Source organism: Passer domesticus, chromosome 2, assembly GCF_036417665.1.
Source record: "Passer domesticus isolate bPasDom1 chromosome 2, bPasDom1.hap1, whole genome shotgun sequence".
NCBI classification, from domain to species: domain Eukaryota; kingdom Metazoa; phylum Chordata; class Aves; order Passeriformes; family Passeridae; genus Passer; species Passer domesticus.
Window position 1 is genome coordinate 63,373,095 of NC_087475.1, and position 27,731 is coordinate 63,400,825.

General features: G+C 40.7%; 1 protein-coding gene across 2 annotated transcripts; it reads left to right on the plus strand.

The window, feature by feature from the left end:
* The first annotated feature begins 403 nt into the window (after nucleotides 1–403).
* On the plus strand, nucleotides 404–26,755 carry ITM2B (integral membrane protein 2B). 2 transcript variants are annotated; one of them, XM_064408775.1, is made up of 6 exons: nucleotides 404–654; nucleotides 17,374–17,502; nucleotides 19,613–19,816; nucleotides 21,774–21,884; nucleotides 24,732–24,882; nucleotides 26,033–26,755. In XM_064408775.1, exons 1-6 carry the CDS (start codon nucleotides 556–558, stop codon nucleotides 26,119–26,121), a joined length of 783 nt encoding a protein of 260 aa, XP_064264845.1. In that variant the 5' UTR covers nucleotides 404–555; the 3' UTR covers nucleotides 26,122–26,755. The 2 variants fall into 2 exon arrangements, with proteins under 2 accessions (XP_064264845.1, XP_064264844.1); XM_064408774.1 differs by having other exon boundaries at nucleotides 407–654; nucleotides 19,610–19,816.
* Nucleotides 26,756–27,731: the final 976 nt, after the last annotated feature.

Here is a 27,731-nt window from a genome sequence, read left to right on the forward strand (position 1 = left end):
CCAAACCTTTTCATTTCGCAAAGCACCCCAAATTAAAATGGCAACCAGGGAAATGCCGGCACTGCGCGGGGTGAGCCGAACCGCTTGTGCCAGCCGTGCCCCCGGGAAGCGCAGGCCAGCAGCGCCTCAGCCCGGGGCTCCTCCGCGCGCAGGAGCCAAGCCCGGGCTGGGGGACACGGAGCCCCGAGGGTCTCTGCCCCGAGGTCAGTGACACACCGCCCGGGGCACGGCCACACACCCACGGAGCGGCAGCCCCGCGGCTACCGAGCGCAGAGCCGGGACCGCCAGCCGGAGCCCCCCGCGCCGGGCCAGGCGGTGGGCGGAGGGCGAGGCCCTGCTGCCACCACCTCCCCTCTTTCCGCCCGCCCTGTCAGGCACCGCCTCCTCCTCCTCCTCCTCCTCCTCCTCCTCAGCCGCCTGACAAGGGGACGGGGGCGGCAGCGGCGGCGAGGCAGCAGCGGGGGGTGGCAAGGTAGGGGACAGCCCGCGAAGCTCTGCCGGTGCGGGCTGCTTCTCGTCCTCGTTCTCCTGCGTGCGGGGTGCTGAGGACCGACCATGGTGAAGGTGTCGTTCAACTCCGCGTTGGCGCAGAAGGAGGCTGCGAAGAAGGAGGAGGAGAACAGCCAGGTGCTGATCCTGCCGCCGGACGCCAAGGTGAGGGCGGCGGGGGGACCGACCCTGCGGGGCCCGGCGGCGCCGGGAGCTCCGCTCTGCTCCGCTCTGCTCCGCTCCGCCCCGCGCGGAGCCCGGGGAGGGGAGCGCGGCGGGGACGCTGCCGTGCTTTGTACGCCCCTTGCCCGCGGCCATGGCCCCGGGCGGGCCGGGGGAAGGCTGCGCAGCGGTGCGCCCCGCCGCCCCATCGCCTCACGCTTCTAAAATGGCTGACAGGGCGAGCTGTTCGGCTCCGCTTCTCCCGACTCCGGGGATCTCTGTGCTGGTTCCGTTTTTCTGTTTGTTTGGTTGGGGGTTTTTGTTGGCGTTTTGTTTTGGAGGGGTTTTTTTTTGTTCGCCGCTACAGCGCGTGGAGCGCGGCCACCTCGGCTCGGGGCCGGCTGCGCGCCCGCAGCCCCTGGCTGTGTCGGGCCGGCGCTGGGAGCGGGTTTGTGTGGACAGGGCGGGTCGTGCCCCCCGTTCCCCCCGCTGCGATTCCCTCCGGCCGCCCAGCGGGGCCCGGCCGGCTGCTGGCGAGCTCCCGGAGCCCGGATGCTCCCGGGCAAGGGAGCGCTCGGAGGGTGAAGTTGGGGGCTCGGCCGCGCTTGTGCCGCAGCGTGTTCGCAGAGCCTGGTGGTGGTTGTGCGGTGCGGAGAACTTCGCCTCGGAACTTAAATAAAGGAACAAAGAGCTGCCTCCCCCCGACCCAAAACAGCACCCAAACTCCGGGCGCTGCTGTCGCCTCCCCTCTGCGAACAGCAACGAAGCATAAACATCAGCGGCTTTTTAAGTTTTTGAAGTACAGAACTGCCTAGAATATAAAGGTTTTTGGTTGCAATTTCTGTGCTCCCGTAATCAAAACCAGTTTTTAATTCGGAGTAGTGTAATTTGCTCTAAGCTCTTTCAGAAGGGAATGAAAACTTGAAAAATGGCCAGCTGCACATAAACAGTGTCTTGCTGTTTTCATTTGCTTTCACAGTCTCTTGTTCATCGGGCCTCTGACTTACCAGATTGACTCTTCAACAGTGATAGTGTTTTTTAATTTCCTAAATCTTTGTGGTGAATTTCTGTATGGGAGGACAGTATCTGTTCAGTTTGTGGCGTGAAGTTGTGCCCTGGTGCAGGTTTTGCCGTGATTTTGATGGAGCCGGGTTCTTCACCTGCAGAATCCGCTGTCATTTCACAGCAGAGGGGAACCAGAAAGGTGCTTCTAGTGACATCTCCCTGATACAGCAAGTGGTTAAATTTCACACTTCCTCTGAGCATACTGCGCTTTCAGGTGAAACTCTGACCAGAGTATTTAAGTCTCTAGAACAGTGTGCCACAGCAGACGAGACAGTATTGTTGCTCAGATTGCCTGCAATTATACAAAATCCATTAGATGCTCGTGTTCCTAAAGGAGTGCTATTCTCTAGGAAGTAGTGGTTTCCCTGAGCCCACATTAAGCTGTAGAATTCCTTCCTGACCCCAGTTTTGGTGGTCAGTTTGACACCAAGCACATAAGCAAGACACAAGCTACAATGTTCCAGAAAATGGGTTCTTCTTATTTCCTTGGAATCCAGACCTGCCCTGGATGATGTTTGTTTCCAGATAGCCTACCAAATTGGGCTTGTTTTTCCGCTGCTAAACAAACAAAATACATCTGGCTAATTGTACACTGGGGAACAAATCCTCCCGACCCTGTCCAGATACTGACGGAAGCATGTCGTTTGACTATGATTTCCTTAATGTGGAGCTGCAAAGTCTAGCAGCTGAGGATGACATACAAGATCTGCCCTAACTTTGGTTTCCTTGCCTAGAAATGAGACTTGTAAACATTTATTAACCAGGTCAAAAGGCGGTCTGATCTCACAGTAGCTCCTTAAAAGTTTTTGCACTGCTGTCAGGGGATGAACACGCCTGAATGAAGCTTGAAACACTCCTAAAATAGCTTGCTAGGAGGGGATGCTCAGTACAGATGAAAATTCCAAAAACAAGCAAGCGCTCTTGAGGGATGAGTCTTTGACATTCTCCTTGACACATTTCTATCTTTTGTCTGCAGAACTGCAGACCTGCACCTAACAGTGTGCAAAATTCTCGAGTAAGCTTTTTTTGATCTTTTGTGTTTTAAAGCATCAATAAAAGCAGACCTGGTACAGTAGCGTTGTCTGTAGTTTTTGTAAAACAGGCTGTGCAATCCATGCAGGATTAACAGTAATGAAACGAGCACTGCCATGTAGCTCTAGAGGTATTGTGGTTGTTCAAGACTGGAGCTTATTCTCAGATCTTTGGGTGTGGGGGGGCAGGTGGAAAGGAACTGAGGGCCCTTGTAAAACTTGATACCTTTGAGGTAAGTGCAAGATCCACGCTTTGAACTTTGCCTTCTCAAATACAAGTGCATTAGAAACAGATCTTCCCCCACCCCTCCACAATTTCAATTGCCTATGCAGCTCTTTGGAGGAAAGGGGAGAAAATAAACCACATCTGACAAATGCATTATTCACATCACGTCGCTGCTGGAAAACCCTTCGCTTCAGGTGAGGTTTGGAGGCAGTGTGGGAATGTATATTGGAGGAAAGAATTCTGGTAGACTGAAAAAGGTCACATTTCCAAAACAGCATATATGGGACATTTGTTTTCCCTTCTCCTACATTGTTTCTGTAGGAAAATAATTAGATCTGGATCACAAGTGTAAACATGAAAAATATTGCAACATTTTATGAAGCTTGCTTTTACGAACAAAGTCCTGGAAGGCATTCTGGACTGAAGTAAAGGGAAAACCCTAAGAAGAGGCTCAACAGAATTGCACTATCACAATTTTATTACCAAGAGCTTAAAAATATTTGAGGTAGAGATACCAGTAAACTAGTCAAGATTAATGAATAAAGCCAAATACTCTGAAATGTCAAGAAAATAAAAATTCATGGAATGAGCTTTTGGGCTAATTCTTTGACAGTCTTGTTCTGTGGCTTTTCCCAGCACAGTGCCTTGAAGACTGCCGCTCTGCCATTGCAGGATTACTCTCAAATACATAATCTTCCAAGGACTTAGCAAAGAGCATTTGCAGCTAAAATATGCTGATGATGCAGCATAGCAATACTCTTGATTTTGCCAAAAATTGCCCAGTAACCTCTGATGCAGATACTAATCGGAAATTAATCAGGGAAGGTAGGACAGGAAGAGGCAAGAAGAGTAGGGTATGTGTCACAGAAACAAAGTCTTAAAAAAAAGGTTTTGCAGAAGGCAGTGGTCTTATGCTTTGGAGTATGTTACTTAAAAAGGAGTTGAAAAATCTAGAGTGCTAATCCTGTCTTTGCATAAATCACTGCTCGGTATTATGGCATGTAGCGAAAGTGTCTCCATAATTACTGTAGGCAGCCATTACAACTGTTTTTGTTGTTGGGGTTGTACTTCTGTGCCATAATTCTTGGCCAAAATACAGAATACTCCTAGTGAAGGGTTTTAGGCCACATTTCATTTTCCATTTTGCTCATTGTCTTTACAATAGAGTGTTTTATGACCCAGTTTCCCAACAAACAAACAATGTGCGGTCTTTGAACGTTTCTCCCTGCAATAGATCTTTGGAGGGCCAGAGATGGTTCTGAGCATAGCTGAAGTCTTCAGACATTTTATAGAGGCCATTCAGTAGATGGCCTTCCCAAAAATCTTCGTGCCCTCAGTGACTCAGCTGTTGCTCCCTTCTGCCAGGTTCAGTGGCAGCCTTTTAAAACTGTTTTTCTCTTTTTGGAGTGCTCAACATGGTGCATCTTTACCACATTCAGCTTTGGTCACAGAAGCTGTGGATTCATGTGCATGTATTGTGGCTGGCCATTGGTTAACTGCATGTGCACAGTGTTCAGCGTGAAAGTGAAAATGTTAAGAATTTTAAAAGCAGCAGCTTTCTGCATTTATTCCTTATAAGAACATTATTACTCTGACCTTTAAAATTAACCTTCTTTTTTTCACTTTAGCTTAATCTTGCTAAAGCATACTAAAATAGACATTTTTTTAACACAGAGTAAAGGGATCCAGCTAGGAAATGCTGTTGAGCAACAACTAGTGAGCACTATTTTGCTGTGCAGAAAAACCCTCAAATTTTGTGTAATTTGTGTTAAATGTTTCTGAAATAAAGGGATTAACTTTACAGGTTTTTTTACATATCTAGATATATATATATGTATACAAAAGTTACTGTATCCACTAATAAATAGTCTTTTGCTTATTATTTTGCGGTCAGGAAAGCAGGTTTTCCCACTTGATGGAATGTCCCTGTAGCTGGGTGGTTTCGCATTGTTTTGTTTGGTTTTCATTTCTTTTTTTCTTTCAGGAGTTTCTGTATTCCCATTATAGGCTTTCTCCAGCCAAATCTTATAGGCCTTACACCAAATGCCATTGGGGAAAGAGCAGTCTTTGTATTTTCCTCTATTTTCTGTGATGCAACTAGGTCATTAAACCAACCAGCTTCTGCTATCTTTCAGAGCATTGTGGAGATTAAGACATGATTACTTAAAAGAGGACCAGAAGTAAAAAATCCTAACAGAGTAAATTCTCTTCCCCTTCTCTCAGATGTTGCTAAAATTTTAATGAAAATCCCCCAAGCCATAGATGAAAACCCTCCAGTTTCAGGCACAAAGAGTACCCAGGGCTCGTTCTGTTATTTTATTTGACTGAATGGGTACCCAAAAGCATAAATTAGGGTAAATTGGGTTTTATTGAATAAAATTTGTGTTGTTAATGAGGAACTCCTTCTAAGAAAAGAAGCCTTGTGGCTGATACCTTTCCCTGCATTTTTTTTCATGATGAATTTGTGCTACTGGTTAAGTAGTGCAGCTTCCTGAACATAAGGTAACTGTGGCCTTGGGACTTTTGGCTCCTAAGGCTATTCCTTAAAGGCTGCCAGCAATTGAGACAATACTAAAAAACCAAGATCTCTGAAAGTTTGTGGTGCTCCTTTGACAATCTCTTGCTATTTTTAAGTAAGTTCAGGGGTTTGGAATTACAAAATCCAAAATGTGATCTGGAGGAGCTGTTGTCATCCCCCAGCAATGGGCACGAACCTGTGGGACAGAGCAGTTCTGTCAGTGCTCCATATCTCACTTCCTTTTCTGTCTCTCATAACCTCCTGACCTGAATAACAAATTCAAAGCTGTGGTTGAGAAATTTCCCAGAAGAATTATATTTAATGTTTCAAACAGGATGTATTCTGCCAGACCTTTGTGATAACTGCTTCGTCAGTTGTTTGTAACATTCACGTTTTTGGCTGACTGAGCAAGAGCTGATGGCTGTGCCATACAGCTCGTGTGAACTCAGTGCAGGGATGACTAGAGAGAAAACGTGAATACTTTTGCAGTTCTAAATAGTTTCTCTTCAGTTTCCCAAACTTTCACTTGGCTGAAACCCCTTACCCTAAAAATGTATTTGGAGAACTTTTATTCCCTTAATATCATCATATGGAAGAGTTTGTAATTAGATTATGCTTTATTTAGTGCAGTATCTAGAAAAACTATCCTGCACTGTAATGTATTTTTACAGTAAATGCCAGAAGTACTTCTCTTATGTTCACTGCTGTCTTTCTGTGCTGCAGTGCTCTTTTTGATAAGCCTCAAGAAACTAGTTTTGATATTAATGTTGCATAGCAGTATGAAGAATACCACTTAAACAGAGGCTGTTGAAATGAAAGTTCTGTTCAGTGGGAAAGATCAATTTAAATTAGTTAATTTCTGAAGATGTGGATCAAAATGAAAAGCTGAGCTGTCCTGTGAAAATCATTTGAAAGAAAATTTTCTTGGAATCAGCAGTATTTTCAAGGGAAATGATTTCGACTCATTCCATTATAATGAATATTTAATCCAACATGTGAACGTCTATTTCAAGGAAAGTTTAATTTTAAAATGTAATGTGTATATATGTTTTTCTTCTGTTAAGTATTTTAATGAAATGTTTGCAGTTTCAAATGTAACCTAACACTGGTAGTTTTATAGACTATTTTCTATAAATCTATTTTCTTTGTTACTTATGTAGGTTTTTTCCTGGGTTTTTTTCTTTTTCTTTAGTAAATGTTGATGCTAATAACAGTAAATGCATTTTAGTAAATGTTGACACTAATAGTCTTTGGGGTGGGGAGTATGTAAGAATGGTAAGCATACTTACCTCCAGTAATGTTTTCAGGTAACTGTTCTGCAGTTGTGGTTTTGGAATATTTATCAGCTTTATATGTATTTTCTAGCCAGTAGCTACAGGCATCAGATAGCTCTTCATAAAAAGAAAATAGCCCTCTCTGTGACCCTCAGGAAATACCTTCAAACACAAATACTGCATTTTCAAGTCCTAGTAATTTTAAATATTCTTTATTCTCTACTTCCAAAAACATTATGACATTTAAAAAATGTAACTACAGCTGCGATAAGTAATTATGTGTTTTGTTACTTATTGCACAGATTCCTTTTTCTTTTCCCTATTTTTTTCTCCCCTTCCTCCCCTTGTGCTATGATTGACAAAGGTTAGCATTATCTGCTGTTAGTCTCCTGATCTGTATGAATAATACAACATTCATTTTCTTCCTATTTATGTATTGCTTTTTATCCTCAGTGGAAATTACTTTGAATCTACAGATGAAAAGCATGCTAATTTATAAAATTCAGATATCTGTCCTAATTTTACAGATGTGGTAAACCAAAGGAATGAGATAATTACTAAGATTGAGCTCTGCAGTGAAGTCAGAAATGGTTTTGTGGCAGACATCATGTGATCTAGGTAGGGTTTGGGCCACAGTGGACATACAGAAAAGCACTAGGTCATTCCTGAGTGATCCATGTGTCATCTACAAGCAAGGGTCCTCTGTGCAACAGCTGTAGAAAATTCATCATGACAAAATGCCAAAGTCATATTTACCCAACAGTTATTATAGAGATCCTGAAAAAAAATAAATTGGTATCTTGTTTGTCCTTTCCATGTAGTGTCAGAGTGTGTGTGTATGCGTACACAAATATTTTTCTAAATTTTTCTAAAGTTGATATATTATTAACTATGCAATACATATAATTTCATGTATATAAACACACATAAAAATAAAACCCACAGGCATTTTAAGAATAGAGTTCCTTGAATGCAAGTCCTTGGTTAATTTGTGGTTGTGTTTGTCCTAGTGTTCAGCAAACTCCTGCTTTGATGGCAGCTTTCTGCTCTTTTGTGGGTAGAATGAGATGGTGGAGTGACTGTGAAAAAAGAGGAGGCTGGAGAGATCATAACTGGGAGGGGTGGGTGATCTCTGGGGTGGATCTCACATAGTTGCTGAATCACTAAGGCCTGCTTGTTTATTTATTTATTTATTTTAAAAGATAAAGCCTACGCAGAAATAGAAAACCCTTGCACTTACACATTTGAAAATAGCAGTCTTGCGAGGTTGTGAGGCCAAACCCGACTCGGAGGCTGCTGCACAGTGCAGTGAGCAGTTTTGGGAAGCTCTTGGTGAGGTGTTTGAACCTGGCCGGGTCTGTGATCCTGCAGGGTGTGATGCCGCCAGGTGCTGGGCACTGGAGTGTGTGCTTCACTTCAGACTTGGAATAGTCTAATTGCACTGAAGCCCTTCAGTTTGTTACAACAGTTTTGTCTAGAAAGAGGGTATAATCAAACGTCAGCCTTCCAAGGTCAGCTCTCCTGTGCTGATACTCATAACCGCTACAATTAAATGCTATTCTGTATTTGCATATAGAATGGTTTCCACTCAGAGAACTGTGCTTGCTGTTTAGGTACTATGCATTCTAATTCACTAATACATGCGTTAGCAGATTGTATGTGTTTGAGAACAGGGCTGCCATTCACAAGAGCCTCAACAGACTACAGTCTGAACAAAAATGGGCTGAACAAAATCTCATGAGTTTCAGAAATAGCAAATGCCAAGTCCTATACCTGGAGCAGCCTCATCCCAGCCATCAGGATACACAAGGCACCACCTGGCTGTGAAGCTGCTCTGCTTGGAAAAAGACCCAGGGCTTCTGGTGGACAGTCAGCTGGATGCTAGTCACTGGCATCACTGAAGGCTGAGAGCTCTCCAGTCCAAAAAAAGTCAGCAACAAACTGATGAAAGTCCAGCAGAGGCCACTACAATAGTCAGAGGCTGGAAGTAACACCCTGTGAGGAGCGGCCAAGGGAGTGGGGCTTGTTCAACCCAGAGATGAAACTGCTTAACAGCAGTCTCCCAGTGCCTGGGGAGGTGACTGAAAAGACAGTGGTCATAAATTTAAAAAAGAGAGTTTCTGACTGATAAAAGCAAAATATTTTTCAGTCTTGAGGAGAACTGAATGCTGCTGAGGAAATTACCCGGAGAAGCTTTGAAGTGTCAGTCTTAGCAGTTTTCAAACCTTGACTGGTCAAGAGCCCTGAGCAACCTAGACAGGCTTCAGAGTCTAGCCTCCTTTGAAGCGACTACAGACCTCACAAGAGGGTTTTGTGATGCTTGATTCTGCTTTTGAGAGAAACTGAGACACAGCCTTTGTAACGTGCTTGAGATGACATACCATCTGTGGCTGAACTGGGAATAGAGTTATTAAATTCTGAGGCTCAGTGGTGCATATGTGCATGCTAATGAGATCTCTTGGGTGAAAGAGCCAATGCCACTTGGGAAAATAGCCTTGAGAGAAATCTGGGTTAAATTCACATAGCGTTCCATCATACTGATGTCTGAGAATCAGGCAGTCATAGGAAAAAAGAAATTTCGGATATAAGAATTGAGCCGGGTAAGGGAGAAACGGACTGGAACAATCAAGGTCAAAGAGATAATTTAGTATTGATCCACTTAAAGTGGAATAGGAACCTTCTAAGTTCCTGTTTTCAAACACTGATCTCATTCAGGATAAAGATGAAAGAAATACTTCATTAAAGTTATAGATTGATTTAGTGTAGTTTTTGTGAGTATGGTAGGATGTAAGTCATTTGTAGGTCAAAAAGTGCAGGTGGGTAAAGGGTTTATTTTGGCAATGTTTAAAAATGAAGCATTTTTCAAAATTGGACGGTTTAATGAAATGCCATGTTTGGTATGCTGTAACTGTAAAGGGTGTGGTGATTTTGTTTTCTGAAAGCAAAATGCATTCTGAACAATGTCCCATATGACTTCTTAGGCTTGAGGGGTTTTGTTTAAAAAATTAATCCCTCTTGCCAGATACCTGTACAAACTTTCCACCTGCATGTTTTGGTCTGTCACTTGCAAACTTGCACCAGAACACTTCTCTTTCCTTTAAATATGTGAGAAGACTAAGTGTAGAATGCAGAACAAATTTCTGTCATTCCAGTTTGTGAAAATACGTAGAGAAATTCAGCAACATTAATATATTTTCTAAATAAACCTGATTTCCACCCCAAGCATACAGACATTTAGAGGCAAGACATTTTCCAAATATTGTAGGTTTTGTTGAAGTTTTCATGGCAGGGAGTGGGGAGAAGGCAGAAGAATTATAAAACTCCAAAGCGAAGTAAAGGATGTGTGGAGCTTTATTACTTGTCTAGCACAGACCCAGCTCTCCTGGAAGTCTGATTTTTTTTTTCCCCTTAAATGAAGCAAGTGGTTAGAGTTATTTGTTAATCCTCATCCTCTATAGTATTAGTGTTACTTAAAAACTGTAGATGTGTATCACAGAATGGCTGGCATTGGAGGTCATCTGGGCTAACTCCCCTGCAGCTGGTTGCTGGGACCACCTCCCGTCAGTTTCTGAGTATCTCCAAGGATGGAAGGCTCCACAATCTCCCTGGGCAAGCTGTGCCAGTGTTTGGGGTCATGCAGTAAAAGAAGTGTTTGGTCATGTTCAGTAGGAGTATAAGGTGATATTAAGGTCCTGTGGTGCTGATACCTGTACAGAAGAAGACCCAGGAGGGCAGTCCTTGCCCCGAGTGTTTGCAGTGAAAGCGCAGGCCAAGAGGCACAGGAGTGCTGTGCTGGTTGATGTGGCTGACCAAAGTCCTGTGGCCATAGCCCAGCTCCTCTTCACCAGAGCGTGGTGATGAGTGGTTTATCTTGGGGCAACGGTGAAGGGAGGAAATGGAGATAAGGAGTGCCCAGTTACTCTGCATGTGGCAGATACCAGAGAGCTCTGCTTTGGGTGGGGAAAGACACAGGGGTCTTAGACATAGGATATGTGCCCAGGGAAGGAAGCTGGTAGGGCTTGAAACTGGACAAAGAGGAACAACCTGGGGAACACAGTTTGAAGAAAGTATCAAATACAGTGTGTGGTTAGTTGTGCACTTGCTGTAGACAGCCTGGGATGAGGATATAGCCAAAAGTGCAGGTGAATCACCTTTCAGGCCATTTAAGTACCCTGTCACTTTCTAATCCATGTAAGACCAGAGCTAACAATGACTCATCTTAATGCTACTCCAAAATTTAACCAAAACAGCAATTTGAATAGTTAGAGGCTTTTTCCTTCTTTACCCATCCTCTTTAATTGTTGACTGCCATCAGGTTTTGCAGTCTCTTATCTCAGAAATGAAGGCAGTGTTTAGGTAAATCAGGATTACTAATGGTTGGGAGTTGCTGGATTGCTCTCCAGGGTATGCTTCTTTTGTTGTCCCTCTATCATATAGCTGTGCATGAACTGCTGATTCCTGTCCTTAACATTCACTTTACAGTTGTAATATTCCTTTACTTCCTGCAGAAAATTTGAACTTGTCATGTTCCAACATGTTTCTGAGTTTTATTTCTTGCTCCCCTACTCTTGCCTGTTTTCCAATTCTTGTTCTCTCTTCACCTCTGTCTCTCCCAATACTTGCAGCTGCAGCTACCTTCCTACCCACCAGCTCTCATTCCCCTTTTAAGATGATCTTGAGCTGGCTGCTTATACTGATGTTTTTATTCTGTTATAGTTACAATGTTTGAACAATGAAATGAGTCATTTGACAGACACTGTATATTTTAATAAAACTCTCCCTTTATTTCGTCAAAGATAACATTCAACCAATTAAAACAACCTTGGACTTTGAACTTGTAAAGCTCCTGGAATTTAGTTTTTTCTTACTTCTGGATTTCCTAGTGCTGTCTAAAAGATTTTGTATTTACAATACTATATCAAAGACCATATACAGATGCAAGAAATAGAAGGGGTTAATAGTACCAACTGCCTAATGGGTAGTTCTAATTGATTTATCTCCTTGGCTATTCAGGCTATGCGACTACAGTGAAGAGCAGCACAACTGAGGTCGTGTTTTCATGTTGTTCTTTAGGCAGAGAGCCTTTGGTCGGATGGACAAGTCCCTGTCCATTGTGACCAAATTGCTGGCAGTGCTGGCACTGAGAGGTTGCAATGTTCAGATATCAGCTGTATATAAGCAGCCATAGCTTGTTTTCTGGACAAGCGAGAAATCTCTGAAGCATCTATCGTATATAGAGTGGTTTTTTTCCAACTAGCAAGTTAAAAGATGACTGTACTTAAAATTTAAATTTAATTTTATTAGTAAGCATAGAATTGCTGTTTTAGAGGCAGATCAGTATGATCGCCTTCCAGATTCGCAGCATCTGCCAAGTGAGGAGTCTTGCAACAGCCTGCATTAACTTCCCATCTGCAACAAGTAATAAATAGAATACCAGGCTTGGAGCAGTCTTCAGGCAGGAATACCATCGAAGGAATGCAGAGCTCTTTCTAAGTTAAGATCATTTTAAATTGACTTTCTTTTGTGAGGATTTTCTACAGATGTATTTACAAGTCAGAGCAGGCGAGCCTGACCAACAGAATTCAGTTTATACAGCCATTGGTCAGTATTTTATTTAAAGACTTTTTAGCTTCTCTCATTAAAAAACACTTGTAGGGAGTTATCATTAACTTCCTTTCTTCCCCTTCCACTAATTAAAGCTGCAGTTGGTCAATATTTGCCTTCAGGAAACTCAGTCTGTCCTACTGTGTTCTGTCCATCCATGTGAGCTAAGTGGCACAAAGAGGACCTTGGAGGAAAAACTGTTCTGAACAGCTTCCAGCCAGTTCTACCCACATTAACTGCAAGCTTTTATATATGTGTTTGTGTATATGTAGTAGATGTTATTCTCACATGCATAATTATGGATGTTTTGTGTATTATGCTGCAGACATTTTTAGTAATGTTTGTAATACTCAGTAATGCTCTGCATCTGGTTTCTCTGTGGATCAAAGACTGTTTGTTCCAAAAGACATCTCCCCCTCCCAAAATTATTTTTATTGCAATCTTAGCTATTTTTAATTTTGGGACGTTATCTTTTGCATAGCTGTCCAGCAGTCATACAGTATTCTGGACTACTCACAACATGTTATTTGTCATATCTAGTTTAGATAGATGTGTCCTTAATTTCTGCAAAGGAACAAGGTCTGATAATCCTCTCACTCATTTTAATATGAACTAGACATATGCCTTGTAAGTTTATAGACTGCTTTACTTTTATAATGTTAAAGCAATTATATTCCACTATGTACAAAAAGCCACAAGGGGAAAATCTAAGTAATTATCAAGTCTAATTATACACATTTGTGGCTCAGCATTGGAGCTTCTTAGAATACATTTGTGATATTACCCCAAACATGAATTTGGCCATTCTAAAATACAGCATTTATTTAAAAAAAAAAAAGTATCATTAAAATGGAACTGAAAAGAGCAAGAGAATATATGGCCACTAGGCATTAATAAGTGCTAGTGTTTGCAGGTTTATGGGGTATTAACATTTTCCTTTTTTTTTAATTTACTAGTATTTTTTTTAATTAACTAGCAGAACAGTTAATGCTAATTGTCATAAAGATGTTCTTGTGTACATCTCTCTGTAGTTGAGAATGTTCTGATAAATAGTTTGTGGTATCATGTGCCCATCTGAGAAGTGTTTCATGGTTTTAGTAAGAAGGCAGAGAGCAGTTTTACATTCACTGCTGTGGTCACCAGTGAAGGGACCTGTTCTGAAAACTGCAGTCATCTTGTCACTTCTTTGGGAGAAGACTCTAGATTTGAATCTTGCTAGTTCCAAATAATAGAGAATTTAATACTTGTTTTCTATCTGAAAGGAATTTACTACTGCAGAGCTTGAAGCTATTCAGGTTGGGAAGTCCTGAACCATTTAATTTCAACACTGTAGGATTTTGTGTACAAGTGGCAGAGAGATGCTTCTGTTTCATGTCTTATCCATGGGAAATAGGCTAATCAAATGTTTTCCAATTAGAACAATCAGCTCATCAAGTGAAAGAAGCCAATTTTGTGCCTGCATCCAGTTCCTCTTAAGGCATTTTGCATCAGAGATTAATTTTGTGGCATCACCTTAAGGCTGAGGATTCACAAGGGAGTTGAAAGTACATGGGGCAGGGATGAAGCAGAAGAAAGGAAGGAAAGAGACCAGGACAGTAATTATTTATTACTGCTCACAGAAGTAGAGAGGCGTATTTTTAGAGGTCAGTCTTCACCTCAAGTACATGATGCTTTCTTTTGTGAGATACCTCTGGCAGTGGAAAGCTGGCCTAGAGAAAAATTAGTCATTGAGGCTGCAGTGTCATGTTGTGCTCTGGCTTCAGAAGTCAGCACTGCTGCTGGGGAACAAAGTGCTGTTGTAACCATGTGGGGAGAAGCGCTAATTCAGCACTGTCCCTCTTAGTGGGGATCTGCTTTCACTTAATGGGGTTTTTTTCAGAGCATGAGTCACCTGGAAGGAGGGTGAGCATCCATTGTACTTCCTTCTTTTGCAGTGCAGAGGGTCAGATTTTTATAGCAAGGGACAAATTATTCTTTTGGGTCAATGCAGCCCAAACAAAGCTGTTATGGCAACAATACTAAAGCTTAGAGAGCTTAGCCGTGGGTCAGCTACATATATCATTTGGCTTCAGTAAATTATTTATAATATTTTAATTTAAGCTGGTTTTAAACTGCTTGGTAATGTACTTAGTTTTCAGGCTAGGAAGTAAATTCTTTGTTCTCTTTCAGTAGCATAAAATCTTTTCAGTGTTGTCAGTTTCAGGTTCTACCTGTGCTAAGGTGCCGTGCTTTCTTTCATTCATTCTCCTAAGCAGGAGCCTAAACTGGGCTTGAACTCTTGATCTGAATTTAATGGGCTGTTTTTGTTAGGCTGGGGACATATCAGTAATAGGCAACTGCAAATACAAAATAGCTTAATGTGTCACCACAAGGGACACCTTCAGAAATAATAATGATAGTCTTTAACTAGTGGTAAAGGATAAAAGAGTTGTATTAAACCCATTGTTTACATCTGTCATCTCATGTATCAGAGGAAAATTATTTAAGGTGGAATACTGATAAACGTGTCTTTCAGGTTGCTCCTAGAATAGTTAAAGAGTAAAAGTTACTTTCTTTTTTTCTGAATATTTTGGTGGCTTGTGGAAAATTGATCTGACATTAACCCCCATTTCCAGGTAGGTATTCATACACCGTGGGCCTTCCTCATCATTTCCCAGGTGCATGTTTTCTTTATCTTTCTGGACTTACAAAATAGTGAAAAAAATGGAAGAGGCAGTTATTCCGTTAATGGATAATTCTGGTTGAAGTTAAAAAGGTGTGGGGGATGAAAGCAGGTCTATTCAAGAATAAAGATACTGTTTATATTCTTCACTGGGGAATATTTTGATATTGTATCCCAAAGGCAGTTTGCTATCCCTTTTTCTGGCTGTAACTTGGAACAGTTTAAGTGACTGTTATTACAAAAAGTTTCAATCAGATGTCCTGAGTGCTTTGAAATATCTAGGGAAATAGTTACCTAATCATACAGGGCAACATAAAAATAAAAATCCTTGGTTTACCTGGTTTAGATTTATAATTGAGATGATTTATGGAAGAATCCACAGTGACTCTCAACATGACCTGAGAGTTAATTAGATTAGCATGGGTATTATGTCCTATTCTCAGTCTTTGCAAAGAGCCAGGTTAAAAATCAGGCAGCTAGTAATCCTGTAATTTTTTACACTGAATTCCTTAAATAATTGGTGTTCTAAAAGTGTTAAAAAGTTGTTTCTTGTCTTTACACTGTGTCTTTTCAGTCCACAGTGAATGTTAATTTGCTGATTTCACTTTGCCTTGTGATGTATCCCAGAAATGTTGGTTTGAAGGGGCCTCTGGAAGTCATCTGCTGCAGACTCCCTTTAGAAACAGGATGGTTGCCAAAGCAAGATTAGCCATGGCTTTCTCTAGTTGAGTCTTGAAAACCTCCAAAGATGGAGATTTCACAATCTGATTTACTGTGGTATTTAGCAAGGTAAAGTAAAATAAAATGTGTGAAATATCTTCAGTTTGACTCCAGATATTTCTGAATCAGATTTTGGCAGCCGTTGCCTGGAAAAGAAGCTGCATTGCCTCTTCTGTATGAAAGGTAATTGCAGTGTACTGTAAAGGTGGGTTTCACATCACATAATTTTAGCTGCATATGAATTAGGCACCTACTTTGTTAACCAAGGAATTTCCCCCTGTAATCAGTGAAAATAAGTAACTACCTCCAACATGGTACTTACCCTTCTCTGGGATAGCTGAGTCATTCCCAGGAAATGCCACTTTCTCCCACCATTTACAGGGAGGGTCCCCTTTCCATTTGGTGTCAGACTTGCTTCAGCCAGATAAGGGGAATTCCTTCCCAAGGCAGCTGGGTACTGTCCCCACACCTTTGTTCAAGTGGGGTATCATCTTAATTAGCAAGTGCAGCAAAAAGACCCAACACATCAGGCAGAACACTGGCTAACAACTATGGCTGTCAAAGCCTTCTAAAGCACTTCTGTCCTGCTCTTCCTCAGTTTTCTGGTTTGGTGTTTTATTGTTCATTCAGTCATAATGATTTTGTCCCATTATCCTTCTACATTGTTGTTTTGTGGTTGCAAAGGGGTAATGAATTTCTTTGTATTTATTTGAATTCAGGTGTTTCCCAGGATTATCCTGGCTTGGAACAGGGTAGCTCAAAGTTGGATTTTTAAATTTTATTATTATAATTAATATAATATAATTAGTATTATAATTATTGTTATCGTTGTTGTTGTTATTATTTTCTTTTTTACTCCGTATATGAGTTACACAAACACTTTGGGGGAGGAGAGAGCTTTGTAATGTGGCTGATAGAGGAAAGATTTTGCAAGCAGCAGTTTATTGCTTAGGATGCCTGTGGGGACTGCATGGTTATGCAAACTAGTGCCCTGAAGGGGAAATATCCTGTCATTCCTTCAGTATTACACGAACAGCAGAGAGAGCAGAAAGCTTCCTTAACAACAACTTACAAAGCATCTTTATATTTTTTCATTCCCACCCTTGCTATTCTCCAGCCAAGTTGTGGTAAGGGCTGTTTTGTTCTTATGGAACAACATAGGAAAGGATATATTTTGCTCTTACTAGCTTTGATCTTTTGTTGGTTCTTTGGGTTCACGTATTGCATATACTAAGGTAAAACAGAATCTGACCTTTCTGAGTTGACTTCCTTGCTCTGCTGTTGCTGCATGGAGGTTGCCTGAGAATGCATATTTTTCTTTCTGCAACCTGGGAAGTGGCTCACTGTGTATTATTAGGTATTTCAGTAGATTTTGTTACATTTTACTCTTAAGTTTGCTGATTTAGTCAGTTATGATGGCATTAAAAGTCCAAGTTTTACTAAACCTCAACTTAAATTTTTGTTTTAAATTTTACCAAATAAGCTGAGTTTCTAAACACTGGTGCTGAAGTGTGTACAGCCTTTTCTGGTGGATGCAGTGTTTCTGTTTGCTGAGCCTGAAGTATCTGCTCTCTCCCCTCCTTGGGAACAGTGTGTTGAGGTCCCTCTCTGATGCCTTGCAGGACCCTGAGGACCCTGTGCCTGTTGGACAGAGAAGGGCCTGGTGCTGGTGCATGTGCTTTGGATTGGCCTTTATGCTGGCTGGTGTGTTCCTGGGTGGTGCCTATCTGTACAAATATTTTGCATTCCAGGTAAGTCACATACTCATTATGAGAGGGCTGTTTTTCTCTGTGGGAAGAGGAGCAACAGACTGTTCTTTTTCTGTTACATTTAGAAGAGGAGGAACAGACTAAACCAAAGGAAGTAAACTGTTTTTTCTTTCCAAAACTTCAGGTTTTCTAAAGGCTAGAGTTTTACCTTCTCTGAAGTTACCTATTGGCAGAGGAGGGCAGAAGTGAAGCTGGCAAATAAGACAGCAACAGTTTTGAAAACCTCACTTTGCAGAGAAAAGATTGTATCTAAATAGGACTTGGGTTTAGGAGCCCCAGTGGTGTCCCAGATTTTTATCTACTCTCTTTTCTTTTTTGCAGTGCCAAATACTGGAGGTGGATTAACCCCTTGAAAGCCTCCTTGTTTGATCCCAGTTTCCTAACACATGAGGCACTGCTAATGTACAGGAAAGGAGCTGCTTGTGAAAGCACCGTGGCGACTCTACCCTTCCCTAGCCTCCACATGGATAAGAAATATGGGCCCTGCAGGGGACTTGGGAAAAGCACAGTCAGTGTGGTTTAAACATGCCCTGTCAAGTCTAATCCACACTGACAAGATTAGTCCTCTAACAAAATGTATTTTCAGTCTTTTAACAAATAGCACTGCTCCAAGAGGAGCTCTGTGAAGGCAGCAGTGCCAGGGAAGTGGAGCATTTACCTGAAACAGGGGAGATCTGAGTTAAATACTGTCTCCCTTGGGGGGGTTGTCACTGGGTAGTGCTGGATGTGCTAGGCTGTTGCCCAAGTGGTGGGAGCACACCCCCCCCGCTTCAGAAACTGCTGGGGTTGCAAGATCACAGAGCCAGAAAGGGAGAGGGTAAGCGAAACATGAATCTCTCTAGCCCACTGGTTAGTGTACCTAATTATAAGATAAAAAATCATGTTCTTGTCCCTGATAGCAGGACTGTTGCTTTTCTCCCATTTTCGTAGCTGCTAATGTGGAAAGCCAAGTGATTAAACTTGAGAAATTCTAGCTGAACTTGCAGTTTGTAGTCTATTTGGCTATCACATTAACCAAATTTACAGGGGATAAGTAGTGTTGCAAATGATGGTGCTTAAACAGTGCAGCTCATCCCAGTGGGTGGATTAACGAGCTGAGGAGCTGAAGGCCCTGGTGTTTCTAATGCACATTTCACCTGTGCCTAGCACTGGATGCTCCACCTTTCACCTGCCAGTGAGAGGAAACTGAGAGTGCCATTTACTTCAAACCTGTGCTGCTTGTTTATGAGTCAGAGCTGCATTAAAGGAAACATTCAGGAATTGAGCTGACATTGCACTGAAGACACATTTTCAATGTAAAATTTTTAATTGATGACATGTGCATATGCAGAGTTCTGTATTTCTAAAATTATTTGGTGTAAATTTGGTACATGACTTCCTCTCACTCAGAACTGTATTTTACACTTCACTTAGGTAGCCTGCCACATGTACTGTGGCAGAAGGATACAAATTAGTTGTTTTAATTTAGCTTTTTACCTTTTTGTCTCTTAAAAATGTTCTAAAATTATTTTAAAAACTGACCTTCCAGACTCTTGAAGTCTTGTAAAACTAAGCAACTTCACAGAATAGTTGAGTTTGGAAGGAAAGTCTTGATGTCATCTAGTCCAATCCTCTACTGCAAGCAGGACCAAATTTAGAGTTAGACTTGCTTTTTAAAGGTGATTTGGATGAGTAGTTTTAATGGTTTTATTAATAATTTTGACTTTTAATAATTGAACAGTTAGATTTAACTGTTCAGATTTAAATTAGAATTTAATAATTTTACAGTTAATCATAATTTAAGAATAATAATAATACTAGACATGTGTGTAGCTGTAGGAACTTCATTATCTTTCTAAAAATATATGGAAGACTGGATTTTAAGAACCTGCTTTATGGGATACTGTTTTCCTTGAATTCAGGCGAACTCCTTCTGGGTTGAATGTAGTTGAGGTCCTGTTGTTGATAACAACTGGCTGCTGCTTTGGTGTATGAATTGAATTAAAGGCAAAAAATTTCACTTAGTCTGACAAGTTTTTCTTCAGAGAATATTACTTTTAAACTTCTACATTACTGATCTTTTTGTTGCTGGGTTGTTTTCTATTTTTAGCAGGGTGGCGTGTATTTCTGTGGAATAAAGTACATTGAAGATGGCTTAAGTTTACCTGAGCCTGGGGCAGAGGCTCAGACTGCTCGCTACCACACAATTGAGCAAAATATTCAGATCCTGGAGGAGGAAGATGTTGAGTTTATCAGTGTGCCAGTCCCTGAATTTGCTGATAGCGATCCTGCCGATATCGTCCATGACTTCCACCGGGTAAGAAATATGTCTGAAGAAGTTGAAAGCATTTAAAACTTGAAAAATGTTCCCCCTCAGTCATCCCGATAAATATACTCATTTATTATGGTGGGGAAAGCAGAAGGGTGGGGGAGGCAGCAGAAATGTTTTGATCAGCAGCAGGCTGCAAGCAGTTATTAACTGGGCATAAAGTACAGCATCACAGAGTCATCATCAGGTAGTGTGTAAACCACCTTTTGTAAATACAGTTCTGTTTTTAGAAAGGGAAAAATCTTGGATCTGTTTGCTCTCCTTCATATGAGGAACGAAAGAGAATATTGTTGTTGCTCTGCTGAATCCACTGAGCCAGAATTTGACCAGCTGCTGTGGTGCCAAGGGAAATTTGGAAAGGACCGAGGTAGCTTTGACATCAGCTTGGAGGGGTTGATTTCATCTGATGTCACTGGGTGTGTTCAGGCACTCCTAGAGGTGCTCTCCTAGCATGGCTCAAACCCCCAAAGCAGCAGCAGCAGGAGAAGGACCACAGAAGACAGCTCATTTCCCACATGCCCCAGGAAGCCAAAGTTTAATTTCTTTGTGCACCACAGGCTACTACGATTCCTGGAGGCACTGAACTGGGGTTTCAAAGCTATCTTCCTTTTTTGGAGAAATAACCTTGATTGATAGAAATCATGGTAATAAATTTCTGTTAAGGCAGTTGACAGGCCTACAGCTCTCAGTGTTAAAAGCAGCTGCAAAACAATTAGACGCCTTCCTTTTCTGTATCAGCATGGTTGGAGCTGTCTGATGGCAATGAAATGTTGTACAGCTGGTTTTCAGGAAGCTAAATCTCTGTGAACAGTTGAAGACTTCGCTGAACAGCTTTTTTTAAGCTAAGCTGAAAAAGAATAGGGAAATGTCCTATTTTTTTATGCAAACTTCAGAGTTTAAAGTGCTATCTATCAAATATTCATAGCCAGATTTGGAGGAAAACATTGCTTGCTCAAGCTATGTGATTCAAATAATATCTCAGAATATATTTAGGGACCTTCTGTTAAGAATTAGAATAAAGACTCCAAAGAGGGAAAACCAGAAAATGAAAAAGCAGCACCTAAGAAGCAAGTAAGAACAATATAATATTAAAAATTTACTTTTGGATTTAATAAGTTAAAGGCTTTGCTCTAAAGGTCAGTGCAAGGGTCATTTTCCATAGATACAGCACTTGCTCCATGTAATGAGATTGGCTGCACTGATGGTTGCTGTCCTGGCATGATTTTGACTGCTGGGCTCCTGGTACTCTTTATTTTGTATACATACACAGCCTCAGAGCTTTCAGCAGCTAGAGATAACATCTTCTTTAGCAAGAACAGGTGCAGTAAAACACAGCTCAGTGAACAGAGCTACAGGATTCATCAGGGTAATTCCCTGGGCTTTTTATCAAATAATGGCAAATACTGCAGTTCAGGTACTGTATAAAGATAATAATTCAGCTATGAATAATCATTAACCTTGCCAGTCAGTCATATTTTTGAACCTAAAACTACTTTTGTTGCATTATCTGTAGCAATTTTTTCCTTTTGTGTTTTGTTCTTACAGCAGCATTTTCTCTGTAGACTATAACAAAATATAAAAGAGTGAAGATTAGAGCTAGGTTTTTACCCTGTTGTTTCACAATGAAGGCACTAAGCATAAATGAACACTCCTCTTGTTTCCATAACAGCTCGGGTACACCTTTGTAGTTTCCTTGCATGGTGCATTTGAGTTCCTCATGGCCTGCTGCCTTGCCCAAATCTCTGTCAAAAATATAAACTCTCATCAAGGCTGCCCTTTGTTTGTGCTTTTACTTGCCCTTAGATTGGAGTTTGTTGGACGGACTTTACAGTGAACAAAAGAATAATTTGAAGAACAGCACAAGGCAATAGCAGTTCAGCAATATCTGTGTGTCAGTTTTCTGATCTTCTTGTTATTCTGATTAAAATAAATGTTTTCTCAATAGAGACTCACTGCCTATCTTGACCTTAGCCTGGATAAGTGCTATGTGATTCCTCTGAACACTTCAGTTGTTATGCCACCAAAAAATTTCCTGGAGCTGCTCATCAATATCAAGGTATGATTAAATCACAAGTATTTTTTTCTTAAGACACGAACAAGTAGAAGTTTTTTTGGTTTTTTTTCACTTCTGCAGAACTCTGACATTCACAAAAGGCACATGATTGCTAGAGGTCTTTGCAAAGAGAAGAAAAGTCTGTAACCTATTTAGACAATGATCTACAGTCATGAAGGAATCATTAATTCAGAGGAAGGCAAAAAAATCTGATTTTCTTCAGTCCTAAAAATTTGGCTGACAAAACCATGTAAATATGATGTAACTGGACACTTTGATAGTAGTCTGTGTTTTTTAATTTGTAATCCATTGTGACTGAAGTTTCCATAAAGCACTGGAGTGAGACTGGTTAGCTGAGAGGCACGGAGTAGATAAGACTGGGAAATGCTTTTTACAGGGGCATTGTTTAAAGCCTGGGCTTGGCTCCCACTTTGATCCAGTGGCTTGAAGGTGATACACACACGAGATGTGTTGGATCTGCTGTGCCCTTTACATAATGTATGCTTTCAGTTGCTGATTTAAATAGTATTTACCTTGGGTCCTGGCCTTCTGGTTTCTTCACAGAACAGCAAAACAGTCCAGTGGGGAAGAGAGCTGATGAAATGTGGCTAAGGTTTGGGGAGAATGTTTTAATATTTTACTGGGCTTTTGTAACTTTAGAACAGTTACATCATCTTTGGGTTTGCATCTTTCAAAAAAGGCTTTGGAATTAGGACTCCAGGAAACATTTTAGCCATCTCTGAGTGGTTTGTATGTATAAATAAATTTCATGTGAAAATTTACCACAAGTAAGTCCTTTGCTGCTTTTTTGCTTCCTATTTTGAGACTGGCTATTTAACCACATTTTCATTTCCTGTACATAAGGATGATGTGGTGTCTGTAAAACTCAGTGACCCCATTTTTTTAACTTCGTCTGTGCTGTTTTCTTTCCAATTTTAGATCACACAAATTCCACTGTTAAAATCTGTTAATTTCCTAGTTTGTCATTAGTACAGAATCAAATATGCTTGGTTTACAAGTAAGAGGATAACCAGGCATCACACGTTTAACTGAAAATCCGTGCAAAAGCAAACAGTTTTGATAATTGTCCCCAACAGTGGGTGCCCTAATTTTATGAGACATCTGCTTAATTCTCATTGTATTAACAAATGCTGTGGGCATTTGATGTCACAGAAAATCAGGCTAAACGTTTGTAACTGGAATTTGGAAAACTATGCTGCAGATACGTAAAGTGAATAAATACTGTCCTGCAGTAACCCTGGTTGCACCAGCAAAAGAAAAGTATGAAATTAATGTGTTATTTTCATGAAAATGAGCTCTGAATACCTGCAGAGGGCATTTTATGTACATGGAGGAGCTCTGGGCTGTTCTGGTGTTTAAGAAATACCATAATTTTAGCCTAAAGTTCCACATTTCTATATATTGATACAGTTTGCTTCAATGTGCAGACATGAAAGGCCTCCTTTGTTTCTTCAGGAAACAAAACTGAAACCCAGATATATTTGCTCATCCACCTCATTCCTGCTGCTGAGCCAACTGGCTAATTTTAACTGTACACAGTGCACAAGGATGTCTCAAAAATGATGATATTTGTGGCTATGCTGGATCCCAGTGCTGGGTAATTGCTCCTGCAGCAACTGGGCAGAGGAGATTGCTGCACTGAGTTTCCTCTCTGCCTGTGCCACCCAGGGAGGACTGAGAAGGCTGGGGCTGGGCTGGGCTGGGAGGTCCTGTGGTTTGGAGGGCATGAGCCCAGGAGTGTCCTTGCAGGCTGCCCCCCAAGTCCTCAGCACTGCTGCCCACCCTGCCAGTGCCCTGCTGTGCTCTGGCACTCCCTCAGGGCTCCTTCCTGAGGTTCCAGGAGTTAAGATGCAGTAATTTGCAGAGATTTAATTACAAAATAATGAGTGGGATAATTTGGGAGAGTGATGTTTGCTAGGCTGTTACTTAGAGAAAAAAAGGTTGCTGTTGTTTTCTGCACAATATATATTGAAGAAAATATTCATAGTTTATTCATTCATGCAAAATTTAAAGTGAATTTTATGCAGTCCTTTCTTTACTGGGGATAATAGCATTTAGTCAGCTTCTCAACATGTCACTGGAGCTGAAAAGATGATCTTGTTTCACAGCAGAAATTTCAAGTTGTTTATTGTCACTAAAAAATACAGAGATCTTTCACAACAGAATCTGAATTTGTTTTCACAATAGCTGATGATTTTATTTTTAAATGCAAGGAATGCCCTCTTTACACTGCTATAAATTAAAACCACTCTTAACGAGATTTCTTAGTATTTTTAACAATGGATGATTATTTAATAGCGGTGGTAGAAAACTGGCTGGCAGCTAAGTCTGTGCTTCTTCAGCCATGTACAGTGAGGTGTGCACAGAGCCAGATTCTTATGTGGCAGAATGATACTGGAGGGTCTAGAGAGGGCTTGGAAAGCCTTTGTATGTCAGCATGGCTCTCCCCTTTTTGGTTCTGCCAACTCCTGTTCCCATTGAGGTCTGATGGGCTGTTATTAATTAAGTGAAAACTTTGGATGATAAGTTCTGAACTGGCCCGTGACACTGGGTACCCCTAGAAAAAAAACCTGCTGATGGCTGATGTTACTGTAGCAGGACAGCAGTGGGTGTTAGCATCAATGGAAGTTCTGTGACTTTTTTGCATGTAATTGTTACATGTTTCTGTACTGCAGTAAAGTTTGCACATTTAGAGTGCAAGTCAGTGGATAATACATATTTTGAAGTAATTTGAAGGCATGTTGAAGAAAAACACTGCAAAGTGTTTCTTGTGTACTCAGACCATGAAGAGATGGCTTTTGACAGAGCTGTTACGTTTTTGTTCAACAGGCTGGAACATACTTGCCTCAGTCCTATTTGATTCATGAGCAGATGATTGTTACTGATCGCATTGAAAATGTGGATCAGCTGGGATTCTTTATTTACCGCCTCTGCCGCGGCAAGGAAACCTACAAGCTACAGCGCAAGGAAGCCATGAAAGGTAAACGCTCCTCCCGCGGTCTGGTGTGGTGGCAAAAGCTTCAGTGACGCCTGAGTGTGTTCAGAGATGACTCTAATTAAAGCAAGGCTTGCTTATTGCACTGACCGCTCTGTGGGCCTCACTGGGTCTGATATTTTCTTGTGTAGGTGTGCAAATAAGTCGTGTCATGGTGCAAAAGTGCTCGAGGCCCCAGTGACCTAGGAGTGCCAAAATGTCTGTGTGTGTGTGTGTGTGTGTGTGCATGGGTGTCTTTTCTGGAGCTCAGGCTTTCATTGATGCTGTCCTTCAATCTTGAACCCTAAACCACCCACCCCATCCCAAACCAAAGAAAAATCTTTAATAGAGGAGAAGCTTTAGCCTTGTAGTCCAAGTACAGAATTGTGGGTTCTTTTTGTCATTAAAGCCATCTATACATTGTAAGGTGTCTTCCTATTTGTGTCAGTGAAATGCCAGTAAGAGCTTGGCTTCACAGGAAAATTGTAGTGCTTGGTACTTTTTTATGGAAAAATGGCTGAAAAACATTATTTCGAAGAGTCTTGAAGAGCTGTTAAATATTGCCTTAAAATTTGCATTCAGATTTGCTTTTTAGTGGTTTGATTTTTTTGCTTTTTGGTTGTTTGATTTCTTGTTTTGTAATCTGCATGTGGTGTGCAAGTGCACACCAAAGCAGTTTAATTGCTTGCGTCATATTGTGAGACCTGACTGCTTGGGAAAACAAAGAGAAGAAATACAATTTATAAAAGCAATTTAGATTGATGTTTGAAAATGAAAAAGTTTTAATAGCAAAATCCAATTAAAAATTTAGTATGTTTATCCTGTAGTAATAAATGTCCCCACAAGTGTTTTTACAGATGCACAGAGAGGGAGATTGGGAACTGATCTAAGTTAAAAACTAGCCAGTGGGGGGTTTTGGCAGGTTGGTTTTCACTAAACCAGTACTGGAATTTGGTTACCACACTTTCAGGATCATTCCCTGCTAATTGATTTCCAGTGTCTGAATGTCTGTGTGTGTTTTGTTGGAGTGGAGGGTTGGAGAAGGGTAGTTCTGATTTCTGGTGACATCTTATCATAGCAAACATAAAACTTCAGTCTCTGATGTACCTCAGCCCTTTTCCTCTTGACACTCTGTTGTTCTTTACCAATACAACAGGAATTCAGAAGCGTGAAGCCATCAACTGCCGAAAGATTCGACACTTTGAGAACAAGTTTGCTATGGAAACACTCATCTGTGAACAGTAATGAGGAATAGTACTGTTACAGGAGATTTAAAAAGTACAGTATGACCCCACCCTTTGTATTGTGTGCAGTGATTATTTTTTAAAATCTTCTTTGATGTAAGTAGTGGACAGGGCTTTCTTGCTGAACACACCTTCCATCCTTCTCATCTCATGACACATGTAAAATCAATACGTTTTAGTTTTCTCCTTATTTTCAGGTGTGGTGTTCTTCTTATATTTGAATAGGAATTGTATAAAGACTTAGTTGCTAGTGCATTTCATGTGAATCTCAAATGCTAGGAAGAAGAAGAAATCTTTGAAATATCCACCAGTTTTTAAATAAGTAAAATTGAAAAAAATTACTAATGTACAAATGGACTGCAAGAGCTACTTCTAACTGTAATATTATCTGCTATATAGTTTGTTACAGCTTATAGACAAACCTGTATTTGACTCTCCTAACCAAGTGCAATTTGTTTTGTTCTTAAAATATTGTCATATTTACCTTTTTGAGATTGATTTCTGACTTGATGTTTTAAGATGGCGTTTGCTGTAACAATCTTTTAGAAAATAAAGAAGTAACTTATGTTACTAACTTGTATATAATCCATGTATGTGCAATGGAAAATAAACCTTATAAACCTGTTTGTCTAAAAGTCTTGTGTATTCTTCTGAATTTCAGTGTAATAATAATCTAATAATCTACTGGATTATTTTTAAGAAGGGACTACAGTTAAAATTAATGCATTTTACCTGAAGTGGTGTTTCTAAAGATAGATTAGATGGCTGAGAAATGAAATATGAACAGAGAAACATGTTTTTCTGTCCCTTTTCAATTAAAGGCAATACTGTGGTGCTTGCTGAAATTCTGGATGGGTATTTGCACAATACATGTGATCAGTATGATCACAAAGCTGATCTAACATGTTGGTAATGTCTGAAATCCCTGTCCTGCATATTTGTGAAATGATGGGCATCATCCAACATATCCCATGAGTGAGGCTGACCCAGCTGAGAGCCAGGAGTGTTCACTACCTGCAGGACTTTTCCATTCCCTTTGTTCTCCATCGTGGTGTTCCTGCCAGCCTGTGCCACTGAGTTTTGTCAGGTAATCTGAGGCATGCTCAAATATCACCAATTACCACTCTGTATTGTGCCATTTACACTTAAAACTGCTATTCTTAAAGCAAGATTGATTTTTTTTTTGTAATACAATTTGGACCCTTGTAATGCCAACTTTTCTAGGGGAGAGTGCAGAATAAGGTAGTATAAGATGAATGAGATGTACTTGCTCTTTTGAAGCTGTTTGCAGGAAAAAATACAGGGCAGAAAAAAAGGGAGTAACTTTGAAAAAACAAGGCTGGAAAATCTCCCCCTAGATCCACTTGACAGCTTCCATGACATGGGAACTGACTTGTCTTCTGGCCAAATTTTGAGCATTGATTGATCAGAAAAGTAGGAATGTTTATAGAATAATTGCATATTTGAAAAAAAAAAAAAAACAGAACACTGTTTAATCTATTTTTAAATAATATACACTATAGGTGTCCAAATAAGTGTCTTATTTTAATTCAGTCAAGAGACTTTGTAATAATCTTATTTTTCATCTTTTAAAGGCTCTTTTCTTAATAC

Excerpts from the sequence above, each read along its gene's own strand:
- ITM2B (XM_064408774.1), top strand. The coding sequence starts at position 556 with ATGGTGAAGGTGTCGTTCAACTCCGCGTTGGCGCAGAAGGAGGCTGCG. Across the intron at positions 17,503-19,609 it reads ACAAATATTTTGCATTCCAG|CAGGGTGGCGTGTATTTCTG; the intron begins GTAAGTCACATA and ends TTCTATTTTTAG. Across the intron at positions 19,817-21,773 it reads TCGTCCATGACTTCCACCGG|AGACTCACTGCCTATCTTGA; the intron begins GTAAGAAATATG and ends TTTTCTCAATAG.